This window comes from Schistocerca cancellata, chromosome 3 (genome assembly GCF_023864275.1).
Source record: "Schistocerca cancellata isolate TAMUIC-IGC-003103 chromosome 3, iqSchCanc2.1, whole genome shotgun sequence".
In the NCBI taxonomy this organism is placed as follows: Eukaryota; Metazoa; Arthropoda; class Insecta; order Orthoptera; family Acrididae; genus Schistocerca; species Schistocerca cancellata.
The window spans coordinates 271,563,624-271,591,167 of record NC_064628.1 but is presented as its reverse complement, the minus strand read 5'-3'; the positions used below and the strand labels follow the sequence as shown (position 1 = coordinate 271,591,167).

At 39.9% G+C, this 27,544-nt stretch overlaps 1 protein-coding gene across 5 annotated transcripts in view; it reads left to right on the top strand.

Moving 5' to 3' along the window:
- LOC126174928 (transmembrane GTPase Marf) overlaps positions 1–27,544 on the top strand; it is a 236,127-nt gene that overhangs the window by 160,114 nt on the left and 48,469 nt on the right. For 4 of the 5 annotated variants that reach the window (XM_049921378.1, XM_049921377.1, XM_049921379.1 and 1 more), the window contains 4 exons: positions 1,265–1,372; positions 1,502–1,519; positions 20,444–20,597; positions 20,734–21,050. In XM_049921378.1, the coding sequence (XP_049777335.1) occupies positions 1,265–1,372; positions 1,502–1,519; positions 20,444–20,597; positions 20,734–21,050 (597 nt within the window). The remainder of the gene's footprint in view (positions 1–1,264; positions 1,373–1,501; positions 1,520–20,443; positions 20,598–20,733; positions 21,051–27,544) is intronic. The other variant, XM_049921381.1, reaches the window with a different exon arrangement.

Sequence of the window (27,544 nt, the reverse complement as noted above, 5' to 3'; positions counted from 1 at the left end):
AGCCACTGACCAAAGGAGTGTTGGAAGCCACCGAAGAAGCAAGAATAAGAAGTAGTAGTGTGAAAAAGAGAAGGGAGGAAGAACAACACAGGAAACAAGATGAATATGGACCTGGGATGCATTGGTGTGATGCAAGTTTAATAGAAAAGCAAGTTTTAATAACGTTAACTTGAATTTCCTGAAATTTAAATTATTTCATGTTCTGGTACACTTTGGCTAAAAGCTATTAAAGATAGAGAGCTGAAATTTCGTATACTGTCTTAAAACGTGCTTAACTAAAAAGTAGACTACTCTTGTGACTTAACTTTGAAAATAAAATGCTTTTTTTTAAGAAAAACCCTGAATTCATTTCGAAAATTTTTGATAGTCATTCTTAAAATTTTTTTGTACCATGATTTATGACAGCAATATCCTTTCAATAGTCTGCTTTAAAGATGATAATGTAAAGAATTACAGGAAAAAATAAACCTTCTACTTTGTTTGTATTTTGAGTAATGTGTACCTATGATGTACATAAATAATTAGCATGTTTTATTTCAGTTGCAACAAAAAAGTAAAATTAAAAAAAAGTCTGAGAGCTAAAGCTATAAATGCTCCCAAAAGATGTCTTAAAAGATAGTGAACATTATATAGGCTTACAAATCTTACTCTTTGAGTTACACTGATTAGAAAACTGACAGTTTTTTCAAGGTTTCTCCTGGTATCCATGGACTAGTCTCCTTAAGTACATCTAATGGCTCTTCCTTTGATGGACCATTTTTTGCCCCTCCTTTTTTGCTCATACTGTTGGGGAGAATTCATTGAGACTCATGGCTGATGCTTGAATGTTGTAGTGTCTTTCTTGCTGCTACTGTTATCACTGAATTTATTTTGATTTGCAATACCTAGTTAATTTGTTTCATGCCTAATAATGCTCCAAATTGTCATAACCTGTTTCTTTGAATTTTTAATTTTTTGTGCTTAGTATGCAGTTTCTTTTACCTTCTTAATGACCTAGTGAAGAATTCTGCAATGCTGCTTGCAGTACTTCTTGAAGTCTTTATTAGTGTTAGTCCTTTCCTTTAAATAAGGCTCTCTCTTCCTAACTCAAGCTATTTTGATCCCATATGCCTCTTCATGTCTTCTCCATTCCTTCCTAAGTATCATATCTTTAGTACGTTAAACTGTTACGTGGTGTCACTTTGGAGGTGACTTTATTCAACAGTGTTCTCAGATGTAAAATCTAAAGATACTGAATATAATTTGGTTCTGTGTTTCTTTACAGGAGAAAAACTTCTTCCACAAAGTCTCAACTCGACTCTCTAAGCCAAATATTTTTATTTTGAACAATCGATGGGATGCCTCAGCTTCAGAACCTGAATTTTTGGATCAGGTAATAGATTCTTATTTAGAAAGGATATCTATCTTACAGTTATGTGAAATACATCACTGAATTTGTGAAGTATGATAATTTATCATCATTAGTTGAGAGATTTTAATCATGTCTCTTCACTAAATGCAGCGCAATGAACAGAGTGAGGTAAGAAAATCAGCAGGTATTTTTACACAGTGCATGTATCTTTCTATAGATTTAATTGCACAAAGGTGTCTGATTTATGCTGACTTGGTATTTCATGTCTTTAAGTGCTATTGTTGCTTCTTGGACATTCTGAAAAATTTCCTCCAGTTTTGTTTCTGGCAGTGAAGAGAGCATTGTTGTTGATCTTAAGAGCAGTGTCTTGAAATAATGAAACTAGTGTTGGAATATGGTATTTTTCCTAAACTGTTTCGTATAGGCTTTGATGCTGAGCTGCTTTTACCATATGCACGTAGCACTCAAATAGTATATTAAAAATAGTTGACATTGAGATTTATTTGTTTTTAATCTGCGCTGTTGGGACTCATCACTGCAGAAGGTGTGATGGTTACTTGCATCCACACAGTTTATGACTTGTTCACATTTACAAGTAGGCAACAATAGATGCAATTATTATGCAATGATAAATAGCAAGGTGTAAAGAGACAGGATATGAAAAATTGTACCTTATCGATGCAAGCTGTGGCAGCAACCTGCACAATGCAGATACTCTCAGTAGTGTCTAGCATCTTTGTGATATTATTTGTAACAAATGCCAGGTGATAGTGGATGAATTATAGTCTGTGTTATGCGTGAGGTTGGTTAATAAAAGTCTGAAGTATTTTAGTTTTGTATGATGGATACCTAGAATTTAGAGTAAGCCGGTAACTACTGAAGAAATGAGCAAATGCTCTACCTTAGCATGACAAGGGTGAAAAGTAAGTATTTCATGAAAAGGAAGAAACAGACTGTGTACTTTCTATAAATGGTGGTTTTTTGCCTTTTGGGCTATTGAGGGAGTGGTTCTTGTGGATTTTGTGTACCAAATTGCCACAAAGAACTCTTGAGAGATGCATCACAACTTCAAAGAAGTTAAGAGTTTGTTTGCAGTGGCTTTGTTGATTTACACAAACCATCTCAATATTGCTGTGTCATAACCACAATTAAGTCCAAATCTGAAAGCAGGGTTGTGGGTGTTGCACAATGTTAACAGTGAAAGCATGTTTACTGAAGACACCGGCATTCAAACAAAACAGAATTGTCTCCTGGATGGAGTGTGGTGCTGTTTATACAGACGTAAAATTTCCAGAATATACCAACATAAGACATTAGAGAACCTCCTACATATATGGTAAATACTGATTGATATGTAAAATAAAGAAAAGGCAAGAACTCACCTACAGCAGACTAATGTGAATATACTAAGGAGTGTTCTGGTAGAATGTAAATAATATAGGAGTAAAGGAGAACACTCGCAGAATAGCAGAAGTGTTGAGTTATCGACAGGTGCACACACACACACACACACACACACACACACACACACACACAAAATAATAATAATAATAATAATAATAATAAATAAAAATTTCTAGCTTTGAGAATAAATCCTTCATTGATCTAGAGGACAAACACAAGTGCTGGCTGTACACACAGTGCCAGGACTGCATTTCAGCAGGTGGAAAAGGTGTTATATTGGATGGGGTGGTTGGGGGGGGGGGAGACAGTAAGATGAGTTGAGGGTGGGTAGCTAGCAGCTGGGAGAAAAACAACAAATTTTTGGCTAGGAATGCAGGAGGGACAGGTGGCAAGTGTAAGGGCTAGGCATGTGGTACATGCGTATCAGAGCCAGTGAGGAGGGTTACGGGGTAAAAGATGTTGAAAGGGTAACTCCCGTCTGCACAGTTCAAAAAATCTGATGATGGAGGGAAGGGTTCAGATGGCACCAGTTGTAAAGTAGCTATTGAAATCGAGCATGCTATACCATTGGGTGATAAACTTTGTTCTTGGCTTTAGTTTGGCTGTAGCCATTCATTCTTGTGGACAGCTGTTGGTTGTCATACCAACATAAAAAGCTGTACAGTGCTTGCAGCAGACTTAGTAGATGACATGGCTGCTCTGGGGAATGGTAGTGGCATAGGGATGGACTAGAATGCAGTGAAGATTGGGTGCATAACAGAATACCATTGTAGGAAAGATAGGAAGTATCTTGAGTACAGTGTCTCATTTCTGGGTGTGATGATAGATAATCAAAGCTTTGATGAACGATATGGTTCATTTATTCCAGCTGAGTGTTATATTGGGTGATCAAGGGGGCATTCCTTAATAGCTAGTTCTCGAGGTGGTGTGGGAGGATAGCAGTATGTGAGGACATAGCATAGGACTAAGTCTTTGAGGGGCGGTCTGTGAAGGCCCTTGTAGGACCTTCAGCATACGGGGCAAAGGAATTCTCACCACGGCAGGTACACTGTCCATGGATGATTTGGGTATATGAGAGTGCTTTTTTGGTGAGGACGGGACAACACTGTTGAAGTGCAGGTACATGTTTGGTTGAGGAGACAAGATGAATCAGATGGGAGAGAAGATTTTAAGGTTTTGGAGGAATGAGGATAAGGTGCCTTGGCCCTGAGTTAAGATTATGAAGATTCCATTACTAAATAAACCCCCAAAAGAAAGTTGGCGTAAGAGTGTGATATGCAGGTACCCACGGCTGTGCCGCGAATTTGTTTATAGATTTTTTCCCTTCAAATGAGGAGTAGAATCAGATACAAAAGGATGCCCCCCCCCCTCCTGGCCCTCTAGCACCCAATATCATCATGGACTGGGACAACTGAACCATGTCCTTCAGCAGGGCTGTGATTATGTCATCATACCTGGAAACAAGACCTAAGAACTAAGAACCCTCCCATCCTCACTAAAGTTGTATTCCACCGACCTCCCAACCACTTACCACAGGGGTAATACCACTGTGGAAGATGCAGGTGCAAGTCCTGCCTAATCCAGCAACTGAGCACTCTAGCTCTATCACAGACTCGTCCTGTCTCATCAGAGGCTGGGCCACCTGTGAAAGCAGTGATTTCATCTACCAACTCTACTGCAGTCATCACACAGCTTTTTATGTTGGTATGACAACCAACCAGCTGTCAACCAGAATGAATGTCCACTGCCAATTTGTTGCCAAGAACAGAATTTACCATCCAGTGGCACAACATGCAGCTGAGCAAAACAAGCTTGAGTTCAATGAGTGCTTCACAATCTGAGCTGTATCACTCCTTCCCTCCAGTACTAGCTTCTCTGAACATGTAGATAACGAGTTATCCGTGCAACACATCCTTTGCTCCTGTAACCCTCCTGGCCTCAGTCTTCACTAACTCACTGTCCCCACACCTTCTACCCAAAGTTTCCTCTTCCTCTGTTCTGTCACACCAGTGAATTGTTTCCTTTACTCATAAATTGCAGACTAGTGTGAGACACACACACCTAGTAGGAGAACAGTATTCACTATCTTCTGAGCTTTGGCTCTTTTTCTAGTAAAAAGTACACACATTAATGCAACTAACATACTGACACCCAAGACATTACTGTGGGCTCCAATATAACTCGTGCTCCCTGCCGCCGTTGGATAAGCAGCTGCAGCAGCAAGTCGTATACTCCTAGCTCACTCATTTGTTACATAGCTTAATTCTTAATTTCTTTGCGTGTTTTTGGTACTTGCATTATTTAATTCATAAATTTCGGGCGTATTATAGTATTTGAGAGTTGTAGCATCGCGTTTTAGTACCTGAATAGTGTAAAATCGCGTAGTCTCCTTCCATCGCCGAGCAGTGTGTCAGCAGTGCGCAAGTAGCAGCATTACTGCATTTACTAGGCAATCTTGTATTTTAATAACTGTTTAAATTTTGTGTCGATTTGTTTGCACTCTCTGTAGATTAGTTCAGACGTTCTTTGCACAACAGTATTTAGCATGGATAGGGACTGCAACTGCTGTGTTCGGTTGCAGGCTGAGTTGGCATCCCTTCGTTCCCAGCTTCAGGCAGTGTTGGCTTTGGTCACACAGCTTGAGGCTGTTGCCAATGGGCATCACTGTGGGGGTCCGGATGGGGGTTTGTCGGGTTTGACGGCCAGCTCGTCCCACGCATCCCCCGATCGGACTACGACTGTGGTTGCCCGGTATACTGCCCGCGTTGAGGCTGATCCCTCACCTGTGGTAGAGTGGGAGGTCGTCTCAAGGTGTGGCAGGGGGCGAAAGACATTCCGGAGGGCTGAACGGAAGGCCTCTCCAGTTTGTCTGACGAACCAGTTTTATGCTCTGTCTCAGGCTGATAGTGATCTTTGGCCTGACATGGCTGCTGATCCTGTTCCAGAGGTTGCCCCTCAGTCTGCAAGATCCGGGCCGTCGCAGAAGGTGGGCTTTTACTGGTAGTTGGGAGCTCCAACGTCAGGCGCGTAATGGGGCCCCTTAGGGATATGGCAGCAAGAGAGGGGAAGAAACCCAATGTGCACTCCGTGTGCATACCGTGGGGGAGTCATTCCAGATGTGGAAAGGGTCCTTCCAGATGCCATGAAGGGTACAGGGTGCATCCATCTGCAGGTGGTCGCTCATGTCGGCACCAATGATGTGTGTCTCTATGGATCGGAGGAAATCCTCTCTGGCTTCCGGTGGCTATCTGATTTGGTGAAGACTGCCAGTCTCGCTAGCGGGATGAAAGCAGAGCTCACCATCTGCAGCATCGTCGACAGGACTGACTGCGGACCTTTGGTACAGAGCCGAGTGGAGGGTCTGAATCAGAGGCTGAGGCGGTTCTGCGACCGTGTGGGCTGCAGATTCCTCGACTTGCGCCATAGGGTGGTGGGGTTTCGGGTTCCGCTGGATAGGTCAGGAGTCCACTACATGCAACAAGCGGCTACACGGGTAGCAGGGGTTGTGTGGCGTGGGCTGGGCGGTTTTTTAGGTTAGATGGCCTTGGGCAAGTACAGAAAGGGCAACAGCCTCAACGGGTGCGGGGCAAAGTCAGGACATGCGGGGACCAAGCAGCAATCGGTATTGTAATTGTAAACTGTTGAAGCTGCGTTGGTAAAGTACCGGAACTTCAAGCGCTGACAGAAAGCACCAAAGCTGAAATCGTTATAGCTACAGAAAGCTGGCTGAAGCCAGAGATAAATTCTGCCGAAATTTTTACAAAGGTACAGACGGTGTTTAGAAAGGTTAGATTGCATGCAACCGGTGGTGGAGTGTTCGTCGCTGTTAGTAGTAGTTTATCCTGTAGTGAAGTAGAAGTGGATAGTTCCTGTGAATTATTATGGGTGGAGGTTACACTCAACAACCGAGCTAGGTTAATAATTGGCTCCTTTTACCGACCTCCCGACTCAACAGCATTAGTGGCAGAACAACTGAGAGAAAATTTGGGATACATTTCACATAAATTTTCTCAGCATGTTATAGTCTTAGGTGGAGATTTCAACTAACCAGATATAGACTGGGACACTCAGATGTTTAGGACGGGTGGTAGGGACAGAGCATCGAGTGACATTATATTGAGTGCACTATCCGAAAATTACCTCGAGCAATTAAACAGAGAACCGACTCGTGGAGATAACATCTTGGACCTACTGATAACAAACAGACCCGAACTTTTCGACTCTGTACGTGCAGAACAGGGAATCAGTGATCATAAGGCCGTTGCAGCATCCCTGAATATGGAAGTTTATAGGAATATAAAAAAAGGGAGGAAGGTTTATCTGTTTAGCAAGAGTAATAGAAGGCAGATTTCAGACTACCTAACAGATCAAAACGAAAATTTCTGTTCCGATACTTACAATTTTGAGTGTTTATGGAAAAAGTTCAGGGCAATCGTAAAATGTGTTTTAGACTGGTACGTGCCGAGTAAAACTGTGAGGAACGGGAAAAACCCACCTTGGTACAACAACAAAGTTAGGAAACTACTGCGAAAGCAAAGAGAGCTTCACTCCAAGTTTAAATGCAGCCAAAACCTCTCAGACAAACAGAAGCTAAACGATGTCAAAGTTAGCATAAGGAGGGCTATGCGTGAAGCGTTCAGTGAATTTGAAAGTAAAATTCTATGTACCGACTTGACAGAAAATCCTAGGAAGTTCTGGTCTTACGTTAAGTCAGTAAGTGGCTCGAAACAGCATATCCAGACACTCCAGGATGATGAAGGCATTGAAACAGAGGATGACACGTGTAAAGCTGAAATACTAAACACCTTTTTCCAAAGCTGTTTCACAGAGGAAGACCGCACTGCAGTTCCTTCTCTAAATCCTCGCACAAACGAAAAAATGGCTGACATCGAAATAAGTGTCCAAGGAATAGAAAAGCAACTGGAATCACTCAACAGAGGAAAGTCCACTGGACCTGACGGGATACCAATTCGATTCTACACAGAGTACGCGAAAGAACTTGCCCCCCCTTCTAACAGCCGTGTACCGCAAGTCTCTAGAGGAACGGAAGGTTACAAATGATAGGAAAAGAGCACAGGTAGTCCCAGTCTTCAAGAAGGGTCATCGAGCAGATGCGCAAAACTATAGACCTATATCTCTGACGTCGATCTGTTGTAGAATTTTAGAACACGTTTTTTGCTCGAGTATCATGTCGTTTTTGGAAACCCAGAATCTACTATGTAGGAATCAACATGGATTCTGGAAACAGCGATCGTTGAGACCCAACTCGCTTTATTTGTTCATGAGACCCAGAAAATATTAGATACAGGCTCCCAGGTAGATACTATTTTTCTTGACTTCCGGAAGGCGTTCAATACAGTTCCGCACTGTCGCCTGATAAACAAAGTAAGAGCCTACGGAATATCAGACCAGCTGTGTGGCTGGATTGAAGAGTTTTTAGCAAACAGAACACAGCATGTTGTTATCAATGGAGAGACGTCTACAGACGTTAAAGTAACCTCGGACGTGCCACAGGGGAGTTTTATGGGACCATTGCTTTTCACAATATATATAAATGACCTAGTAGATAGTGTCGGAAGTTCCATGTGGCTTTTTGTGGATGATGCTGTAGTATACAGAGAAGTTGCAGCATTAGAAAATTGTAGCGAAATGCAGGAAGATCTGCAGCGGATAGGCACTTGGTGCAGGAAGTGGCAACTGACCCTTAACATAGACAAATGTAATGTATTGCGAATACATAGAAAGAAGGATCCTTTATTGTATGATTATATGATAGCGGAACAAACACTAGTAGCATTTACTTCTGTAAAATATCTGGGAGTATGCGTGCGGAACGATTTGAAGTGGAATGATCATATAAAATTAATTGTTGGTAAGGCGGGTATCAGGTTGAGATTCATTGGGAGAGTCCTTAGAAAATGTAGTCCATCAACAAAGGAGGTGGCTTACAAAACACTCGTTCGACCTATACTTGAGTATTGCTCATCAGTGTGGGATCCGTACCAGATCGGGTTGACGGAGGAGATGGAGAAGATCCAAAGAAGAGCGGCGCGTTTCGTCACAGGGTTATTTGGTAACCGTGATAGCGTTTCAGGTGTGCCGCAGGGGAGTGTTGTAGGACCGTTGCTATTCACAATGTACATAAATGACCTTGTGGATAATATCGGAAGTTTGCGAATGATGCTGTAGTATATCGAGAGGTTGTAACAATGGAAAATTGTACTGAAATGCAGGAGGATCTGAAACGAATTGACGCATGGTGCAGAGAATGGCAATTGAATCTCAATGTAGACAAGTGTAATGTGCTGCAAATACATAGGAAGAAAGATCCTTTATCATTTAGCTACTTTACAGCAGGTCAGCAACTGGAAGCATTTAATTCCATAAATTATCTGGGAGTAGGCATTAGGAGTGATCTAAAATGGAATGACTATATAAAATTAATCATCAGTAAAGCAGGTGCCAGACTGAGAGTCATTGGAAGAATCCTAAGGAAATGCAGTCCGAAAACAAAAGAAGTAGGTTACAGTATACTTGTTCACACACTGCTTGAGTACTGCTCACCAGTGTGGGATCCGTACCAGATAGGGTTGATAGAAGAGATAGAGAAGATGCAAAGGAGAGCAGCATGGTTCATTACAGGATCATTTAGTAATCGCAAAAGCATTACGGAGATGATAGATAAATTCCAGTGGAAGACTCTGCAAGAGAGACGCTCAGTAGCTCGGTATGGGCTTTTGTTGAAGTTTTGAGAATATACCTTCACCGAGTAGTCAAGCAGTATATTGCTCCCCCCTACGTATATCTCACGAAGAGACCATGAGGATAAAATCAGAGAGATTAGACTCGACACAGAGGCATACTGACAATCTTTCTTTCCACGAACAGTACGAGACAGGAATAGAAGACAGAACCGCTAGAGGTACTCAAGGTAGCCTCCGCCACATGCCGTCAGGTGGCTTGCGGAGTATAGATGTAGATGTAGATGTAGAATTAGTGTACCTCAGCTGTCTGCGTGTAGTGTAAGACATGAAATAGTGCGAACATTTTTTTCAAATGTCTGCGAGCTTTGTAACTGAAGTGGGACATGGGAACCAGCCCAGTATTCACCTAGTGAGATGTGGAAAACTGCCTAAAAACCACATCCAGCCTAGCTGGCACTCTGGTCCTCGTTGTTAATCTGCCGGGCGGATTCAATCTGGGCCCGGCGCACCTACCTGAGTCCAGGAAGCAGCGCATTAGTACCCTCAGCTAACCTGGTGGGTAGTTTTTAATCTCAGATATAAGAAGATATTCACACTATAAAATTAACTGTGAGCTACATCCTTCTACGAGTAAGAACTACTAAAAAAAGTAAATCACTGCTGGTATAACCAAGAACTAGAAATGATAAAATACCACCTGCCACACGTGTCTAATTGGAAAACTGATCACTGGTGTTCGCAGGTGCATACTAAACACCCATTGTGTACTAACTGTTAAGTCAAGCTACTCTTAGACAAAAGTTAGTGACAGACCAAGGAACCCCAACAAAAAAAAGGCTAATAGTAACTTGTTTAACTTTTTTTTTTTATACTGGCTGGTTACTTTATACTTGCAACCACAGGTCACAGGCGACCAGTTTGCCACTTACAGAATACTTTTGTAGGTAGTTGTAATTTACCTACTTTTAGTGTTCATATAGCTTACCTACACCTATAGTTACATAAATATGTTACAAGTTTTCACTTTGAAAAGGGTATATCGCAGGATTCATCATAAGCGTGATTTTTTTTCTCCGATATTTAAAGGTTACCAATTTTGATATTACTAAGTAGTCAGTTGTAGACTTCCATACAGACAATCAGGGTGCTGATATGATTACATTGTGATTACCTCTCTGGGCCTGTTCAGTTGTACTTTGGTCAGTTGTACTTTGGCAAATTATTATAATACGTATTCAGGTGTGTGCAGGAGTTAATTTCATTTTGTAATTTAGTTTCTTAGTAGTCAACTATTTCTCTCGTTTCTTTCTTTTTAAATATATTACGCAGTGATGACTTACTGCAAGGTCAAAACTGGTTATGATACCATTTCATTGTCATAATTATCATTTTTTTCACAAAAAGAAAACTTTGCATGTCGTTTTCAGCTTCAGACGACCTTTTTTCAGCTATATTTATATCAACACTACACATTGAACAGTAAAAACTGTTGAAAAAGCTAAAAACTATAATTAAAATGTAAGATATGTAGCACGTTTTAGATTATTTGCAATTAGCACTGCCAAAATTTAAAATTAATGCTTTGGATACCACAAACATTAATTTGCATGTCGTGCACTGCATGTGATACTAATATGCATAGGAGGTACTGTAGTTTATTATGGTTATGCTGTGTACATTATCTGAAAGGATTAAGTTACTTGATTGCTGGAATAGTTGTAAGCCTAGTTACTAACCTTAGGATTTGTGTTTGAGATATCTTAAGGACTTTGCAAAAGTGAAAAAGTGAGAGTGCTATCAGTTATTTATTAGGAACGTTATTTGTAGAAGTGAGTTATTTCAAGCTGCAACATTTTGAATAAAGACGGCTTCCAGACACTTGCAGGGAAGTGTTACTAGCAGTTAAAACATGTCACCAACACCTTTCCACACATGCCTCATTTTAGCACTCCGTCTGTAATGTTCCATACATTGCTGCTTTGCCTGTATAAAGAGATCACCATGTCAATTCTGGCGGACAGTAGTTTTATTCCTGATTATGATGATCATGATGGGAACAACTGTTAAAAGCTCGAGGATATCATGTGAAGTAACAGCAGTGGCAGCTGGTTGTGTATGTACACATGAACACCCTAACTTTTGACACTTTTTGAAGTTATTGGCTATTTTTCTTTGAATGTTGTTAAACATAATGTAAAAGTGGTGATCTGGAATACAAAGCACTAAATCTACCGTGCAATACTATGTTGGTACTCCTCTACACTCCATGAAACTTGGCATCAGGGTTTGCGAGCACACCTTCAGTTGTGCACATTTTAAGGAGCTTTTGCGCATGCACAACTGCCGTGAGGTAACTGCCTTGCAGGCCAGATACATATGGATTTGTATCTGCAGCACGGTGCAGCAGATTTTTATCCCCTTTTGCTTCATAAATCCTGCTAGATTGTAGCACACTCCTCAGATACGCCATTTCGCTCACTACATAGTAAAATTAGATCGGACATTAATACATATGGGACTATGGATGATAATTATGAATGAGATATAATATATTAAGTTTATGATTTTATCGTACAATAATCCATTTGAGGCATTGGAAAACATAAAGTACGTCATTGTTGATTGCTGTAGCATTTACTCATGCTTCTCATATCTGTTGAGCTTATGGTGAGTCAGGTTTATCAGTGTATATATGAACATTCACGAAAAGCTGTCTCACTGGTTTCTTTGATATTCTGTTAAATGTGGGTTAGATGACAGTGTGCTTTTGGCCCTTATGGTTCTCAGTGCCTCATTTCTGTTCTAGTCAAGAGATCATGTAGGTAGATAGAACTACATAAACTTAATCACTTCCACAAATGGCAGTTTGTGTTTGGAGTTGGTTGTTTACTGCACTGGAATTTACTTTTGTGTGAAGTGTCAACATGAACGCTATTGAATCTGTTTTACATGCTAGCAGAAAAGAAAATTACCGGGGAAAGCTAGGCATAAAGGAGTTAGGATCTCCCAGACCAGATCCATCGACTGAGAAAGTGACGAAATCAAATAAGTGGGACTAGAAACAAACAAAGAAGTGTATAATAAGCCTAAGTTGTTGTGTGGGTGCAACCTAATAATGTCTGATTTTCAGTCCACAAGTTAATTTGTTAATGTAATACATGTGTTAGGGATCTTGTACGTTCATCCGAAAAAATAAAAAAGCATGAACTCCCACTTACAGAAAAATGCGAAACATAGGGTAATGAAGGCTTACATGTTATTTTGTTCTTGCCCTAAACTGTACTTATTTATGTACAAAATTACTCGAAAACAATATTTTCTTTTTTTCAGGCACATTGTGCATATTATTATTGTTATTGGCAGTGGTTGTAGTTGTGTAAATATGTTGATAAGCATAACTTTTATACAGGAGATGCTATTAATTTCACACCATCATATTTATCTGAATCTAAAAATTTGTGAACATCCAGAATGTTTGCTGACGAGCTGCCACTGAATAACAGCTTGAAAACAAAGATTTTTCTTTTTCTTTTTTCCTCTATTTCATGTGCCACGAACATAATTATTTGATTCTATTCAGATATCATGACTGCTGTCCTTGTCCAAATACGATGCTAAATTTTGTAAAATATATCCACTGAAATTTGTTGTACATCATACACTCTTAGTTACCCTGTAACTGTCATGGTTCTGTGCTATGATTAAAATTATTTTGTGATTGACATTGCAGCTTGTTGAGTGTTAGGAGCCAGCTGCCACCCAATCATAGTTCTTTCTTGAGCACTATGCGCTCACAATGTTGCCTGCTTCATGGGTCCACGCAGCGCCTTGTGAAGCGTGGCTGTATCCACACTGGCAACACAGCCCACTGTCACTGCAATCTGTCAGTCACAAAGTAATATAGATACCTCTACAGCCTTGTCAGTTTGTACTAAAAAGTGAATTATGTCATACCATCCAAGTGAGAAGTTTGGCACAGTGTTAGGCATCGATGTGAACAACAAACTGTGCTGCTCTGCGCAACAATGAACAAGTTCCACAGTGTTGGTACATCAAAGGAAATGGTTCCTTCATGTGTGCACACTGGAACATCGCTGCGTACATACAATGCTCTGCGTGATTCTAGCCTGGACTGCACTTTTCTGTATCATGCATTTTTGCATGGCACATCTGGTGTGGATGTGGCTTAAGCTTTCCACAAAATGAGGGTAGTAACATAGCGAAGTCACTGTTTTCTGTTTACTCTTTACACTGAGATATGCTCTTCATATTTCTGTGTCCTTAACTTTAATTATTGCCACCTGAAAAATCCATTTCTTTCCTTTTGCATTAACTTTGACATATCTTCTTTTTCAAGTTACTCTTACATTTACTCGCTTCTTTGATTTTCCTCTCATCTTTTTTATAAAATCCCCATACTCCTGTATTCCACTTTCTCTGTTTTCCACTTTCTCTGTTTTCTGCAATTTCTCTTGTGTTAACTACACCAAATATTAATAATTCTCTTTTGAACCTCCTTATAGTCCCAGAAACATTGATTTGTCATTGCAAAAGCTGTTACCACCTCCATTACTGCTGAATGTTGTTTCCTCTAATCATCTGATGCTATTTAATTGTACAGCTTCCATTGTGTAAAATTTAACTGCTTCTTCATGATAAGTTCTTTCTTATGTGTTGTCATAGAAAACTTTAAAACTTACCTGCTAAGATTTAGCAGTTATCAGCATTACAACCCAGTATTCCATTATCTTCAAGTTAATCATTTGCTGTACTCCAACCTTTTCATTCTCACATATTTGTGGAAGATCTAAGACTCCCTTCACTGCTAATAACTGAGCATCGGCAAACTCATTGGCTCAGCTCATTTTCAAACTGCATGTTAAAAATTCAGTAACTCCCATCCTAAAGTTAATTTTAACTTCCATTTCTTAATTGTATTATTCAAACTCCCACTTTGTCTCCACATTTTTAAAATATTTTTCTTCTTGTAATTACCCAATTATTCTGCTTTGCTGCAATCGTTAATCTATTCTTCCATTCTTTTAGCACATTCTCAAGCTGTTCTGGCCACTTGTTTCTGCTGTTTGTCTATTCATTGTCTGCCATATCTGTTCAAATAACCTGTTGTAATCCATTAAATTTTAGGCATACAGCAGCACAAATAAAATTTCTTCCACTGATATTTCAGTGACATATCATCCGGCCATCCTCAGAGTGAGTCACAAGACTGACAACAAAGTGCCAAGCACGGCCTTATATGCTCCACCACGGTGGTGCTGCACATGCAGGTCACAGATGCTGGTCGTCTTAACTGTCTTAAGTTAATGGCTAAATTTTGCCCCTATTCCAAAGACTATGCCAATATCATCTTTCATCAGTGCCATTGAAAAAGCTGTCTGGTCACTATCAGAGGATTCAGCTGAAGAAATCAGACGTGAAAGCTGCCAAGCAGTTGCGAAACATCGTCCACAAAGGAGTAATGTTTTCAAGGACGAGAGAATTGCGATACGAAAGCTGCGTGAGGATACTGACATAGTCGTCCTGTGTGCTTGCTGATAAAGGTAATGTGACCGTTCTTTTGCCTCAGGAAGTCTACCAGGAAAAGTGTGGTCTGCTTAGTTCTGGTGCATACCGGAAGATCAATAGAGATCCTACTAAGAAGGTGACAATAAGGACTACTGCCTTGCTGGACGCCTCATCACTACCAAAGAAAGTCGTAAGGAGTTTAAAAGTGCGAGTTGCAGTACCACCGAGATTTTATGGGCTTCCTAAAGTTCACAAGATGGATAAGGATTAACGTCTAGAGGATTTGTCTATGCGGCCTATAATGAGCACTATTGGTTCACCAACGTATTTTTCTGCCAAATATTTAGCTTCCTTATTAAAACCATTGGTAAGTAAATGTAGTCACCTCATTCATAATTCTATGGATTTTATTCAGACATAGCAATGTCAGGCTAAATAGTATGGATGTGCTTGTTAGTTTTGATGTGGTATCATGATATACCAGTCTCTTTATCTCTCATCGGCCAACATTTTGATAAAAACATCACGGCCTTATTTGATCATGTGCTTTTGTCATCTTATTTTCAGTTTAATGGTCAATTTTATGAGCAGATTGATGGAGTTACTATGGGAAACCCCCTCTCCCCTCTGGTAGCTAATTTATTTGTGGAAGACTTCGAGCACAAGGCACTGGACTTGGCAGGTTTTAAATCAGTGGTCTTCTGGAGGCACATGGATGACACTTTTGTAGTATGGCCACATGGGCTGGATGAATTACATCAATTTCTTGAGCATTTGAATTCTACCCACGTTAGCATCAAATTTACTATGGAAATAGAAAAAGATGGTTGCCTTCCCATTTTGGATGTTGTTGTTCGCCGTAAAGTTTATGGCACATTAGAAAATGTCTTATATCATAAACCAACACATACAAATCTATATCTACATGCCAGTAGCTGCCATCACTGTTCACAGACCATAGCTGTCCTTAAGAGCCGGCCAGAGTGGCCGAGCGGTTCTAGGTGCTACAGTCTGGAACCACAAGACTGCTACGTTTGCAGGTTCGAATCCTGCCTCGGGCATGGATGTGTGTGATGTCCTTAGGTTAGGGTGTCCATTCGTCCTGTTTTTCCCCGGACGGTCCCGTTTTTTACCAAAATGTCCCGCTGTCCCGAAAGTTTTTTTGGGGACGCTCAAATGTCCCGTTTTTTATGATTCCGCTTGGCTAGAGTATTTTACGCTACTGGTTGTTTGACTTGCTATTAACTGCGCAATTATTTACGCTAGTACGCATGTGATGACTTTCAGCATACCCCAAACATGTACCGAACTGTCAAAAATCGCAAGTAATTTTAAATGCACTATAGGTTACGAATAACAACGAAGATTCTTCTCTTCTAAATTGATCCACTGAATCCGTCCTTTCGGTCCAGAGATACTCTACACCACTGATACTTGCTCGATTCATTTCTGTAATTATTGATACACCGAGTCATCTGGATTTGAAGTTGGTTCCTCTCCTTATCAGGTACTTTCACCGTGATGCCATTTTCAGGGTAAAAGTGCTCGAATTGGTTATTTTAGCTGGAGAAACTTCAGATTTACTTCAGAATTATGTGCTGGACGTTTTAAAGAAATATGATCTTGAGGGAAAGGTGATTGCAGTTTCTGAAGACAACACTAACACCAATTTTGGTGGTAAGCAGAGGAAAGGAAAAAACAATTTGTTCTATAAACTTGCAACAGAACACAGTGAATAATATAGTAGGTGTTGGCTGTGCAGCACATGTGGTGCACAATTCCTTACAGACTGGCTCAGATTGCCTACCCATCGACTGCCAATTAATTGTAAACAAAATCTACCAGCATTTCCACATATATACAGTAAGGGTTGAATCTCTGAAGTCATTCTGTAAGTTTACTGAAACTGAATACAAAACTGTTCTTGGGCTCAGCAAGACAAGGTGGCTATCTCTGCTACCAACATTGGAAAGAACTGTAGAGATATTTCCTGCTTTGAAATCATATTTCATTTCCCTTGATAAGTGTCCTGTTATCCTTAAACAATTCTTTGATAACCCTGTGTCTATTGTTCATCTACATTTTCTTGACACATTTTCTTGTTAGCCAGCTAAAAACTTTCTCCACAACAATTAAATATATTGAGAAACAAGAAATCACGATTAAAAAAAATTATTGGGCAAATTACAATGTAGAAAATCTGAAAGATTTCCCATATCCTTTATACATGAGACTCTAAGAAAGCTGGAAGAAGAGGATGAAATTACATAGAACAATTTCATATTTATGCTGACATCTTCTATGACTCTTGCATTGAGTATATTAAAGAATGGTGTTTACCATTTCTCACACATTTTAAAGCATTTGACTGGGGTAATACTGAAAAGGAGCAGCTACAGAGCTACAGTGGAAGGATATTCAGGACTGTTGTGTTTCTGTCAAAAGTTTTGTACCAGATTTTCCTGTTGATGAAGACAAACTGTTCGATGAATTTTCATGTGCACAGAACTTCATAAAAGTTAAGAAGGAGACAAAGAAAGTGTTAGTGCAACGCGGTGTAAAATATTCGCTTATTTCAAAAGTAAAAACATTAACATGAAAAACATGATTCATTTGGTGGAGTTTTGTCTGGCATTTCCTGGGTCAGATGCTGCTGTGGAATGTGTGTTTTCGTTACTGAACTCTTTGTGGCCAGATGGAAAAAAAAAAAAAAAAAAAAAATGAAAGTTGAAACAGTGAGGGCCTTGCTCATTGTCAAAACACACTTTAATGGTGTATCGTGTACTGTCTTTTATGATACAATTTCAAACGAAAATGCACTTCCTGATAAAGTACATAAAAGTGAAAAGTACGGTGATAGTGTGGCAGAATAATTGTAAAAAGTGATTTGGGATCACCTGAGTGCACGTTGTAAAGGTAAACTTGTACGTGTATTAAATTTAGTCAATACAATATTTGTGTCCCGTTTTTTTTCTTCATTGTCCCAGGTTTTTCTCTAATTTATTTTAAATGTCCCCTTTTTCAATGAAAATGAAATGGACACACTACCTTAGGTTAGTGAGGTTTAAGTGGTTGTAAGTTATAGGGGACTGATGACCTCAGAAGTTAAGTCCCATAGTGTTCAGAGCCATTTGAACCATTTTTGTCCTTAAGACTTTAATGCATAGGGCAAACTGCATATTCGATAAATATAATTTGCAAGATCATCTCTCACACTCCCAAGAGCATTTTCAAAGCGAATGGATTTTCTCCACAACAAATTCGTAGAGCATTTAGTGTAAAACCTAGGATGCAGGTACGTGCTGGGGAAGAAGATTGTAATTTCTTCACATCAAGTGCATTTTTGTCCTATGTGGGTGCCCTTTCCTTAAAGATAGGCCGTATTCTCGAGAAACACTGTGTTAAGGTGATCTTCCAGCCTCCCGTGAAGATTGCAGCTTTACTCGGCTCTGTAAAGGATTTATTGCTTCATAATGTGGGTTTGTATCAGATTCCTTGCGGAAATTGTGAGAAGTCATACATAGGTCAAACGACATCCACCGTTCATGAGAGATGTGTGGAACATCAAAGATGCACATGCATATCACAGCCAGACAAGTCAGCTGTGGCCAAACATTGTATTATTGTATTGTTACAGGGCATTCCATGAACTATAGTGATGTGAAGATATTAACATCCATCTCTTCATTTTGCAATTATGCCTTCAGGCAAGCTAAAGAGATTAGATTAGCTAATAATTTAATAAATAGAGAGAATGGTTTTAATTTGGACAAAGCATCGAATCCGGCTCTTGGGGTCATTGAACTGCAGAGAAGTTGTCATGGTGTCATCGCCGTCAAACATACATTGATAAGCAAATCTAATGTTTGTATGCGTTCGCCACAGGTGGCACATGTGTAAACATATCTCTTTGCTGCTGACCAGTGTCTGTGATTTGCATGCGCACTACCACCGCGGTGTACCATATAAGACCACACTTGGCACTTTGTTGTCAGTCTTGCGACGCACTCTGAGGATGACTGGATGATACGTGATCGAAATGTTAATGGAAGAAATTTTATTTGCACAGCTGCATGTCTGAAATTTAATGGACTGTTCATTACTCCATGAGAAGTTGAAAATGCACAACTTGTTACAAGTAATTAGATAGTTGCCGGCCGGAGTGGCCGTGCGGTTCTAGGCGCTACAGTCTGGAACCGAGCACCCGTTACAGTCGCAGGTTCGAATCCTGCCTCAGGCATGGATGTGTGTGATGTCCTTAGGTTAGTTAGGTTTAATTAGTTCTAAGTTCTAGGCGACTGATGACCTCAGTAGTTAAGTCGCATAGTGCTCAGAGCCATTTTTGAACTAGATAGTTAGTTTTTTCCTAATAATTGTATAATTAATGTTGCTAGGTTACTTCCTATTTTAATTTTTGTGTTGTTGTGTTGTTGCGTTGTTCCCTCGTGAAATTAAAGAATTTATCTTAAATTTTATCCAGTTGTGTATTTCAAAAGGGAACTAATAACTATTACAAATTACACACCACTTTACCTTGAACTATCTCTGAATAGCTTATAAAGGTATGTCATATTTGCTAGCAAATTAAATCATTGACAGTAGATTCGACATTGCTGATATTTGAATTCATTGACAGTAGATTCGACATTGCTGATATTTGAATAATAAGCATTAGGCCATGGTCCAAGGCACAACTCCCTGCCCAGTGTTTCATCTTCCAGTGCTGGGGACATCATCAGAGGCAGTAATGATTTAGATAATTATTACAGATTCAAACAAGTTCAGCGAGCCCAGCTGTTGACATGTAGCCATGCAATGGTTGGTTCATGATATCATGAAGACTGCTGTGTAAGATCACGGAGTTGTGCCAGTGTATGCTGTGGAGTTTGTTGTGGGGAAGAATTGGCAAGCAGTAGACATAGGACTTTTGCGGCGTTCAAATATTCCTGCACATTTCTTGTTGCTTTTAACACTGTATCAATACCACATTTTCTGAGTACCCTGCTGATGCAATCGGTGACAGTTTTTGAAAATGGAAGTAAAACTCTCCCTTTACTTTCTTTTTTTTTCATTACAAGCTCCACACCTTTTAGAATGTAATGTCCTATTTATCTCTTTGACAGAGTAAGAAAATCAGCCCCCCCCCCCACGCACACACACACACACACACACACACACACACACACACACACACACACACACACACAGAAACCCATTTTCTTTGTGTAAACTGAATCTACAGAATTTAAAATATGTATTCATTTCTAGACTGTGTTAATAATCTGTATGTATTCCTATCACCAATGACTTAAAATGATAACTGTTTTCCTCTAGCAGTTCATTATCTGTGCACATCGTATCTACTGATTTTGTATAAGGTAGCAGGTTTCATGTTCATATTTTGAATTTCTTATTTGTGCTGTGTGTTTCTTAAATTTTGTTCTTATTAATAATGTAGGTAAGAGGACAACATATGGAACGAACAGTTGATTTTCTTGTGAGAGAACTGAAAGTTTGTTCTCAGAAGGAAGCTAATGAGAGGATATTTTTTGTGTCAGCTAAGGAGGTCTTACAAGCAAGGCTGATGGAACAGAAGGGACAACCTGCTCATGGTTTGTAATATAATTTCAACACATAAATCAACTGTTTTTGTAATATAAGTTATGAATAACACTTCAAGACTTAGAAAGAAATATATGAAATTTGTCTGCATAAAGTACAGTTTGTTAATTTTGTGTCTTTTGGCAGCTGGTGCTCTGGCAGAAGGATTTCCTACACGATACTTCGAATTTCAGGATTTTGAACGAAAGTTTGAAGAATGCATTTCTAAAAGCGCAGTGAAAACAAAATTTGCACAGCACTCCCAAAGAGGAAAGCTTATTGCTTCAGAGATACACACAGTAATGGATGGTGTCTATGAGCGTGCTGAGCAGTTTAAATCTGAAAAAGCTCTGGCAAAAAAGGAACTTTACGACAGACTTAACTACACGGAACAGCAGCTGCGAATGATTACTCAGGAAATGAAGGAAAAAATACACCAGATGGTTGAAGATGTAGAGCAAAGGGTAAGTGGTTCATTATAACGATGGTATCGATTTTAGGACAGCTTTCTCTTCTCGCATTTTTGTAAACTTCAGGATCTAATGATTAGACAGCTTTTCTTTCAAGTGATAAATGATGTTAAAGTAGCTGAGCCTGATTTTTGAAGGTCCATGGTGACTTATCATGTCATTGGTACCATGTTAATTACGTGTTTGTGATTTTACAAAGCAAAATAAGTCCTTTCATCATCTTAACAAATTTGTTTCTTATGTGATAAATCATAAAAGAAAAATTCTCAACTACTTCCACGTTAGGAGCATAACTACAACTAAACATAGTCTAGCTGCAGTAATAACTTTTAATATCATTATTACTGTCTTTATAAGCCTCCTCCAAAGAACTTCACAATATATTTCTGTTGTTTGATCTGATTTCTACTTCCCTTCATAGTTGAATACTTGCTAGTAAACATCTTGTAAGCAATGCTTTGTCCATAAGTGTAAATGACATGATGCTTAAATTATTAAATTATGTGCATTCCATGTGTGGTGAATGGTTTTAGAAGTTGCCCCCACATGACCATCTGAAAGTTGAATGAAGTTTTGAATGTGTGTTCCCTATAGAATAAAATTAACCTGTGCAGAATTTGAGCATTCCCCAACACACACACACACACAAACTGCAAACTTAAAGAGGTAAGTAATTTTCACATCATGTGTCACTACCAAGTACCATAGCTCCATGAAACTTAGACCATGTATAGAAGGAACTTCTACTGTATAGTACAGGAAGGAAAAGAAAGAAATACACCAAGAAATGAACAAAAATCATATTTTATTCAAAGACACAATAATTAAACTGAAGTCATGTTGATTTGTGCTGGTCCCCTGGACATTAAAAAAGGTGGAAAAGGTTCTTAACAGGATGTGTGATTGCCATGGATGGCAGTGTATGCTCTGCAATGTGCTTCCATGCTGGTTCCAAGATTAGAGCTCTTGTGGTATAGTGTTCCATTCCTCCACCAGTGCATTTAACAATTGCTGGATGGTTGTTGGTGCATGTGGACATGCTGCAACATGTCTCCTCACCACATAGGGAACACACAGGCCAGACTATTTCCAAATATCCTCTCTTTCCAAGAACTGCTCCACCTGTGCTGTTTGATGTTGTCGTGCACTGTCATCCATAAAAGTGAAATGAGGTCCGAATGCACCACTGAAAAGACGCACATGTGGAAGGAGTACAGTGTCAAAGGAACGTTGACTCTGTGAGGGTGCCATGTTCAAAGATTTGGACATCAGTACCCCCATGTAACCTTACACCTCACCACACTATATCATAATAGGCGGAAGCATGTAATGCACCCAGGAACATTGTCAAACATGATTTTTGTGAGTTTTAAGTAATGGAGTGACGTAATGTTGAATGGGCCTACTGACCTCCAAATCATTGAACATGGTTCACCCACTGGTCAACTTCATTGTGACACTGTACTCCATCAACTTGTGATTTTTTTAGTCATGTGCATTTGGCCCTGACTTGATTTTTATGGGTAATAGGGCATGACCGCATCTAACAGCACAGATGAAGGAGCTCTTGGAATGAGAAGATATTAGGCTAATGAACTGGGCAACCCATTTCCCTGACTTAAATTTGAGAGCTGCTTGCCAACGTTGTGGCGAGCATGGGAGCAATGTGTGTGTGTGTGTGTGTGTGTGTGTGTGTGTGTGTGTGTGTGTGTGGCAGTTATTATGTGACAAGTGAGCCAATCTGGAAGTTGTTTTCATTCGATCATCTTCAGTTTTGATAGTCAGTGAGGTGGTGCAATGGTATGACAATGGGTTCATATTGAGGAGGTTAATGGATTCATATTGAGGAAGATGAAGGTAAAATCCCCACCTGACCATCCAAATTTAGGATTTCCACGATTTCCCTAAATTGCTTAAAGAAAATGCTGGGATGGTTCCATTGAAAGGGCACAACCAGTTTCCTTCCCAGTCTGTGCTTGTGCTCCATCTCCAGTGACCTCATTGTTGACAGGAAGTTAAAGTCTAACTGTACTTATGTTTTCAACAATGGAAAATCCAGAATGGAATGTAACAATATTATGAAAAGAATAGTTGCTACTCAGCATATAGTGGAGACGCTGACTCGCACAGAGGCCCAAAAAATGACAGTCAGAAACACACACACGCGCACACACACCCACATGACCACAGTGTCTGGCTGCTGTGACCTCTGCAGCCAGAGACAATGATCGTGTGTGTGTGTGTGTGTGTGTGTGTGTGTGTGTGTGTGTGTTGTCCTACTTCCAATGAAGGCCTCGTTTGCCGAAAACTTGCTTTCGGACAGTCTTTTTGTTGTGCCTATCTGCGACTCAGCATCTCTGCTATATGGTGTTTAGCAACTATTCTTTTCATATATTTCACTTATCTTTTTACATTCTTTATGAAATTTTGTACAAAATGGAGCTGCATTAACGTCTGCCAAGTTTCAGCACTGTATGCGACTTGGTGTTTTAGTGCCGTTTTCAGAAGAGCCACATTCTTCAGATTTTGAAATGTATAGGAAAGAAACCCTGAAGTTTGCAAGCCGTTGTTTCTGATCTGACGGAGAAGATTCTTCAACTTTTATGCTGGCACAACATTTTGTACAGGCCACATAGCATATGCAATCTTTATTATGACAAATTTGTCCCCTATTTTACCAAGCAATAAGTAGTAAAAAAAAAAAAAAAAAAAAAAAAAAAAAAAAAAAAAAAAAGCAAAAGCATGGTAAACTGTTCATTTGTCAGACCTTTGGCTGTCTGTCTGTCTGTCAGAAAATTAATGACTTAATGAACTTTCCTACAAATGTATTCACTAAGTTGTGTGTCTAAAGATACAAAAACTTTAAATTCACTACATTTTTCCTCTGGTTTTGTAATCTTTAACAGTTGTGAAAATGTTGCATTAAAATCTACTTCAGAAATGCTTACTTTCATTTTGATGTCATTTGTTAACCTGCAAAAGTCCTCTTGTGTTTTACAAAAATAAGAAAAAAAAGATTTGAATCCTGTAATTGATCCATGGTGACTGTGCTATTGTTAATCACAATGCCTGGGTACCCTTTGGTGGTGGCTAGGATATAGAGAGTTCTTAATATTTTTCTGTTCCGCCACAAAACCATCACTAAGATAGTGAATCTGTGTAATTTCTGGGAAGGATTAGTATTCAACCAAAGACATGCTCTGCAGCTCTATCATATAATCAATCACTGATTATAATTATGCAGTATCTGATACTTTCTAATCCTTCAGTATCATCAGTATAACTATCTAATGCATTTCGAGATCTTCATCAATTGCAAATTCCTACTTTGATGATGCTTAGCAGTGTCCTGATGGTTACAAAAAGCCAAAAATTTTATTAGTGGGTCTTCAATTAATTCTTTCACTGCTTCGAGTGCGTAGCAGGTAGTTTGAATCCATCGCTTGAATTTAATTATATCTTCAGGATCAATATTTTCAAGTTTCATTGCATCTTAAGATTTATTGTCATTGTCATCGTTAATAATTTTTTGCCTATGTTTCTAGACTTTCTTCACAGTTATGAAGCATACAGTCTTTTGATCCAAAGTACAGACTACTTTGCCAAGTGATAACTTCATTTAGAAAGTACTTTTGCTTCTGTGTCCCCCGATCTTGTTGGGGAGTGTCAAAGACGACCTGGGGTTACGAAAACCAGGGATTTACAATATACCTTGTCAATGTGGCATGTCCTACATTGACCAGACGACAAGAACTGTGGAGATCAGGTGCAAAGAACATCAGAGGCACACTAGATTAAGACAGGTGACTAAGTCAGCCATTGCTGAACACTATCTAGAACTAGATCATGCCATGAAGTATGAGGATACCAAGATTCTAGCACAAACAACCAGATTTTGGGACAGTGGTATAAGAGAATCGATAGAAATTAAAATGGCTGACGACCTTATGAACCGTGACACAGGGTACCAGCTAAGCAGAGCCTGGGATCCGACTCTGGAATTGTTAAAGGAGCAACGGGGCCAGCTGCAACACTACACAAACAGAAGAACCAGAGACATGGAGATGCAAAACAACCCCCTGACGGACTGCCAGGCGCACCAGACCGAAGATGGAACACCCAGAAGTGGGACTGGTGGGCGCAGACCACAGAGGGAACATACAGAGCCGCAGCGGACGAAAAACGAAGCGTCAACGCTCCAACAGGTCGTGGTGAGCGGGCGCGGACCGCAGGGGGAACACTTGGTACCCCAGACCATAGATGAAACCCCCGGGAGCGGGTTTGGTGGGCGCGGACCTCAGAGGGAACACCAAGAACCGCAGCGGACGGAAAACGGAGCAGCAACGCTCCAGCAGGTCACAGGGAATGGGCGCGGACCACAGAGGATGCGCCTGCAGCCGTTGGTGGAGGGGGAAGGCCATAGGCATAAATACTGGACCAGGTCCACTTGAGGAGCAGTCTCAGGTCGCACTGATGAAGGTCACGAGCTACGTGACCGAAATATCGTGCAAGTACGACGCTGATATCCGACAGAACACCCGACAACCCAAGATGTCATTTTTCTGACTGTTGAAAATGTTAACTATTTTGTCATTTCGTTGATCATCTTGTTTTAATCTAAACATAGAAGACATTGCTTGCACTATGTTGGTTGAATTTCCTAAATCAAGTCCACAATCTGAATAATTGCACCTTCAACCTGATCTACCTTTTACTTTGCATATCATTTTTTTGTCCTTTCAGAGCTGATATTTCAGTAATAGACAGCTTGCATTCCAGTTTTCAGAAATTTTAGTGTCACCAGCTTCATCTCATTGTTATGGAATTGACATCTGTGGATTCTCTTCGTGGAAAAAATCTTTTTCTGCATGGTGGGCGCAATTTTTTGGCTGGTATCATTTCGCATGGTCAGCCAGCAACTGAGTGTCAAAAGGGCTACAGCATTATCTTCAAAAAAATTCATACCTTTGTTAGAGCAGTGTATCATGATGAAAGTGCAGGGTTTTTCTAAATGATGGACCCACTTTTAAAAATTCTCATGTATTCAAGTTGTTGTTGTTGTTGTGGTCTTCAGTCCTGAGACTGGTTTGATGCAGCTCTCCATGCTACTCTATCCTGTGCAAGCTTCTTCATCTCCCAGTATCTACTGCAACCTACATCCTTCTGAATCTGCTTAGTGTATTCATCTCTTGGTCTCCTTCTACGATTTTTACCCTCCACACTGCCCTCCAATGCTAAATTTGTGATCCCTTGATGCCTCAAAACATGTCCTACCAACCGATCCCTTCTTCTAGTCAAGTTGTGCCACAGACTTCTCTTCTCCCCAATCCTATTCAATACCTCCTCATTAGTTACGTGATCTACCCACCTTATCTTCAGCATTCTTCTGTAGCACCACATTTCGAAAGCTTCTATTCTCTTCTTGTCCAAACTAGTTATCATCCATGTTTCACTTCCATACATGGCAACACTCCATACAAATACTTTCAGAAACGACTTCCTGACACTTAAATCTATACTCGATGTTAACAAATTCCTCTTCTTGAGAAACGCTTTCCTTGCCATTGCCAGTCTACATTTAATATCCTCTCTACTTCGACCATCATCGGTTATTTTACTCCCTAAATAGCAAAACTCCTTTACTACTTTAAGTTTCTCATTTCCTAATCTAATTCCCTCAGCATCACCCGACTTAATTTGACTACATTCCATTATCCTCGTTTTGCTTTTGTTGATGTTCATCTTATATCCTCCTTTCAAGACACTGTCCATTCCGTTCAACTGCTCTTCCAAGTCCTTTGCTGTCTCTGACAGAATTACAATGTCATCGGCAAACCTCAAAGTTTTTACTTCTTCTCCATGAATTTTAACACCTACTCCGAATTTTTCTTTTGTTTCCTTTACTGCTTGCTCAATATACAGATTGAATAACATCGGGGAGAGGCTACAACCCTGTCTTACTCCTTTCCCAACCACCGCTTCCCTTTCATGCCCCCTCGATTCTTATAACTGCCATCTGGTTTCTGTACAAACTGTAAATAGCCTTTCGCTCCCTGTATTTTACCCCTGCCACCTTCAGAATTTGAAAGAGAGTATTCCAGTTAACATTGTCAAAAGCTTTCTCTAAGTCTACAAATGCTAGAAACGTAGGTTTGCCTTTCCTTAATCTTTCTTCTAAGATAAGTCGTAAGGTCAGTATTGCCTCACGTGTTCCAACATTTATACGGAATCCAAACTGATCTTCCCCGAGGTCGGCTTCTACCAGTTTTTCCATTCGTCTGTAAAGAATTCGCGTTAGTATTTTGCAGCTGTGACTTATTAAACTGATAGTTCGGTAATTTTCACATCTGTCAACACCTGCTTTCCTTGGGATTGGAATTATTATATTCTTCTTGAAGTCTGAGGGTATTTCGCCTGTCTCATACATCGTGCTCACCAGATGGTAGAGTTTTGTCATGACTGGCTCTCCCGAGGCCATCAGTAGTTCA